The sequence below is a fragment of the Pterocles gutturalis genome, unplaced genomic scaffold, assembly GCF_000699245.1.
Source record: "Pterocles gutturalis isolate BGI_N339 unplaced genomic scaffold, ASM69924v1 scaffold7386, whole genome shotgun sequence".
Taxonomy (NCBI): Eukaryota; Metazoa; Chordata; class Aves; order Pterocliformes; family Pteroclidae; genus Pterocles; species Pterocles gutturalis.
Window position 1 is genome coordinate 758 of NW_010100228.1, and position 4000 is coordinate 4757.

At 44.6% G+C, this 4000-nt stretch overlaps 1 protein-coding gene across 1 annotated transcript; it reads right to left on the reverse strand.

Annotated features, from left to right (window-relative positions):
* Positions 1-951: 951 nt before the first annotated feature.
* Positions 952-2019, reverse strand: CCDC89 (coiled-coil domain containing 89). Its single transcript, XM_010078897.1, has one exon. The coding sequence runs from the start codon at positions 2017-2019 to the stop codon at positions 952-954; it is 1068 nt and encodes a 355-aa protein (XP_010077199.1).
* Positions 2020-4000: the final 1981 nt, after the last annotated feature.

Below are 4000 nucleotides of genomic sequence, written 5' to 3' on the forward strand. Positions count from 1 at the left end.
AGAACTTGTAGAGCTCTCAAGGCAGCTACCTACAGCCCAGGTGGAGGATGCCATTTGGCCCATCATGTGTTTTTGTGTTGAAGAGCAGGAGCTGAAGCTCAGCAGCCAAAACCCTCCTCCTTAGCTGGGGAGAGAGTGTGGGATGCTTCTGTATCCAACAGTGCTGACAAGAAAGGGAAACATTTTTGTCAAAAATTGCCGGACATACGCCCTTCCATTTTGTGCATGACTACTATTTTCTCTACACAAAACACCTAAAAACCAGAAAACACTTAAACTGGTGGAACATCTAGAACCTCGACCAAATCCCCCAAAGACCTGTCAATTTATTTTGAGCTGAACAGGGATATAAATAATGCTATAACAGTAAATAAGACTAAGATAACTTTAGAAACCCATCAGACTACTAGACAACTACATATGAGCATCTGGTTGAGCATCAGCTATTATATGATATTACTGTTTTGACCTGTTGAGTTGCTGAATGATGACTGTTCGTGACGTAGACATTACAAGGTGGGATTTCTTTCTTGGAGCCTCTTACCTGCCCAACCTCTGTTGAACTTCAAGGGAGAATCAAATACAAAAGATTAAGGGTTTGAGCTTTGGTCCATCTTAGAAAATAATGTGCTTTTAACTGTAAAAAATGAAAATCTTTGATACAGAAGAGGTTAGGAACAAATAAATCAAGTTTGTCGTTTACATTTTCCACCCTAATCTTTCATGTCACAGGTTTGACTAGTTCAGCAGTCCCTGTTCAGATGTAAGAGTGTAGAGATCTTACATAAAGGTATAACAAAAAAAAATGCTACACAACAGTCCTTTCAGGAGGATTTAAGCTGGTAAGTACATTACAGAGAAAGCAGAAGATGACGGTCTCATGGAAAGGAACAAAATGCAATGGTATGTTACAAGAGAGGCACTTGCTGAGGACAGAGGAGAAAGCTGCACTCATGCAGTAAAATGACGGAGTTTGTCATTCAGCGCTTTTTCTTTAGTCAGTAAATCCATACTGTGCTTTCTGTAAGCATCAAACTGCAGCGAGAGTTCGTTGTATGCCTGCTTGCTGCTTTCCAGCTGTCGTTGGAGCTCTTGGACCTTCAGATCTTTGTCCACCGCCGCTGCCTCTTTCACAAGCCGCTTTCCTGCCCTCCGCCTGGCTTTTCCTGCAGTCTCCAGCTTCTTCCCTAGCTGCTCAATTTCCCATTGCTTATCTTGCACAGCTTTGCCCCTCTCCATGGCCAGGTTCCGAAGTTCCTCTTTCTCCTCACTCAGCCTTTGCAGCTTGGCCTGCAGCTCGCTGCCCTGAGCCCTGTGCTGACTTTCTGCATGTTCCACCTGTGCCACCATTTGCTGGTGCTTCTCCTGTAGACAGTGCAGCTGGGTTTTTAGTGAATCGACTTCCCAGGCATAGGCACTTGCTTGCTCCTTCTGGGCTTCTAGCAGCTCCTTTTCTCGCTTCTGGGCTTTGCAGCTTTCATAAGCACATTTTTCCTGTAAGGAGTCTAACTGCCGTGAGAGACTTCTGGCCTGGGCAGTGAGCTGGAGCACTTCAGCTTCCTTCTCCCTCACAGACTGGTTGGAGAGTGCTTCATTCTCCTGCCGCAGGCGCTTATTCTCCTCCCACAGCTGCATATACCGTTTCTTGTGTTCATCCTTGAACTGGATCATTTTTTCATGGTTGTCAGCCAGATCCGTGAAGCGCTTCTCCAAAAGCTGGATGCGTTGGGTCTGGGTTTGTATTTTCACAGCATCCTCTGCCCTCATTTTCTCCAGCTCCATGTTGAGCTGCTCCAGGCTTTTGCAGCATTTGCGTGCATCATCTGCTTTCTTCTTTAACGTACAGATAAGGTGATGCTGTTGTTCTAGGCGTGAACGTAGCAGAGCCTCCTCAGTCTTCTCCTCATCAGGGGTCTCACAGATTTCCTCCAAGCCTTTTCTCAGATCTTCCATGTCTTTGCCCATCTCTGGATCACTTGTGGGGTTGGCCATCCCTGCCTCTCTTTCCTCCTGAGCCATGGAGCCCCTGTCTCACACAAAGATGAGACAAAATTTTTTTAGTGACCGCTTCCATAATGACATTCAGTATATTTAAATGGTATCCGACAGTTGCATGGCCAACAACACTGCGTGAATCTGGTGAAGTGTCTCTGGAAGTCCAGAGAAACCAGTGCTGGGGGAGAGGACCTACCGAAACCAAGGGCAGCCTGCAGCCCTCCACCTGCTTCGCCCTCCTTCAGAGTCAGGCAGGCTGAGGAGAAGGATGCCAGACTCAATGCAGAAGCAAAGAATGTAGGCTTAGTATTTACACAAGCCTATTCATTTGCTGATTACTAGCTTTGCTAATTATTCCTCCTCAAAGCGCTGCTGTTGTAGCTACAAGAAGTACTATTATGCTTAGGTAAAAAGCTTGTAAGTAATAAAGCTGTAAATTGTTCCTTAAACAATCCTTTTCCTCTGCCAAGTACAACATGGAAGGTTACATCAAACTTCTAGTTGATTTATAGGATTTTAAACTGAATAACTTTATCCCCTACTTAGCAATTTATGAATAAAAGATCTATACAATGCTAATAATTAATGAATGCCCTCTGATACAAAGACCTGGTGCCTGGAGAAATGGTGCATCATTTGAGTTTTGACACTGATTAGCTGCATTATTTTAGGCATGTAGTTTTAAAAGTCTGTAAATGTAAAAATAAGGGAAATACTTATATTATACAGTGGCACCAAAATAATTATCATACAGCACACTACCCTGATATACGAAAAAAATAGATTAAAACTGATCTACTCGTTTTTCATTTGGACACAGACCTGAAACTACACAGGATGTGAAACACCATGCTGATAGTCATGTTTTGTGGATTCCTGGGCTTCGACTGGAGGTGAAGATAGGATGTGGGAAGGAGCCACCTTAAAGGAAGGACAAAAAATAATGTACAGCCAAAATAAATTAACACCTGTGAAGCACAGGCAGTTGCAGAACTGCACAGCAGTGACTCCTGGGAGGGACACTACCTCTGTCCTATGCACTGCCCTACCGCTGTTGCTATGTTGGATCCTGCCAAAAACATTTGGAAATACTGGAGGAGAAGGCAAAGGACTAACAGGTTTAGGCCATCCAGTGGAAACACAATGATGAGCAGGGTTTAAGAGGAGAAAAATGTGTTCTTACCAGGTGTTTTCTTTCCCCTGACTGTTTGTTGCTGCTCTTGTTGTGTGGTTTCTGTCTCCATGGAGATAAGAGGCTGAATCCAGTCACCCCGGAGCTTGCGCCTTCAGTTGAGCTGGTTGGAACTGGACCAGCCCCACGAGAGTGGCTGAAAGAGCTGGGAGTATTTCTTAGCAAACAAATGCTGCTGACACTCTCAAAAGCACCCAGATTTGGTAAAGGGAAGAGCATTTCCACAAGTCTGAAGAACTCTTCTCTCTTGGCTTGTGCCCTGCAGGGGCCAGAGGAGATCACAATGGCAGGCTCCAGCCTTCTCAGAACATGCTGAAGGTCCATGGTAAGTAAAGGCACAGCCCTTGCCCTAAACAGCGTGCAACTTTATTCAGCAGTTAATGAAAAATCAGGCAGATACAACAGGGAAAGGAGAAACAAATGCATCTTGAAGGAAAAAGTCAAGTGCAGGTTTTGCTGACTCCCCTGGAAAAGGGTACGAAGCAAGTGATGTGGGTAAAGGATATGAAGCAAACAAGACAAGGAGAGTATAGTACCAGATCTTTCAAAATGGGTAAAATCAGAGAGATGGGGGTTGCCACACCTGCTCAGGTTTGCAGGCTTACTCGCCAAAATGGGAGGCAGAAAAAGGAATGGGAGGTTTCTGAAAAGAGAGCATGAGACGAGAGCTGGGACCTTGAAGCCTGGTTTATAGAAAGTAAAGGTGGTGTAACTGAGAACACAGACACATGCATACACATACATGCGTAGCAAAAAAACATTCCAGGCTAAACCAATGATGAGCTTGTGAAGTTAAGGGGAAAGAAAGCGTCG

Coding starts and splice junctions, on each gene's coding strand:
- CCDC89 (XM_010078897.1), bottom strand. CDS start 2,019: ATGGCTCAGGAGGAAAGAGAGGCAGGGATGGCCAACCCCACAAGTGAT.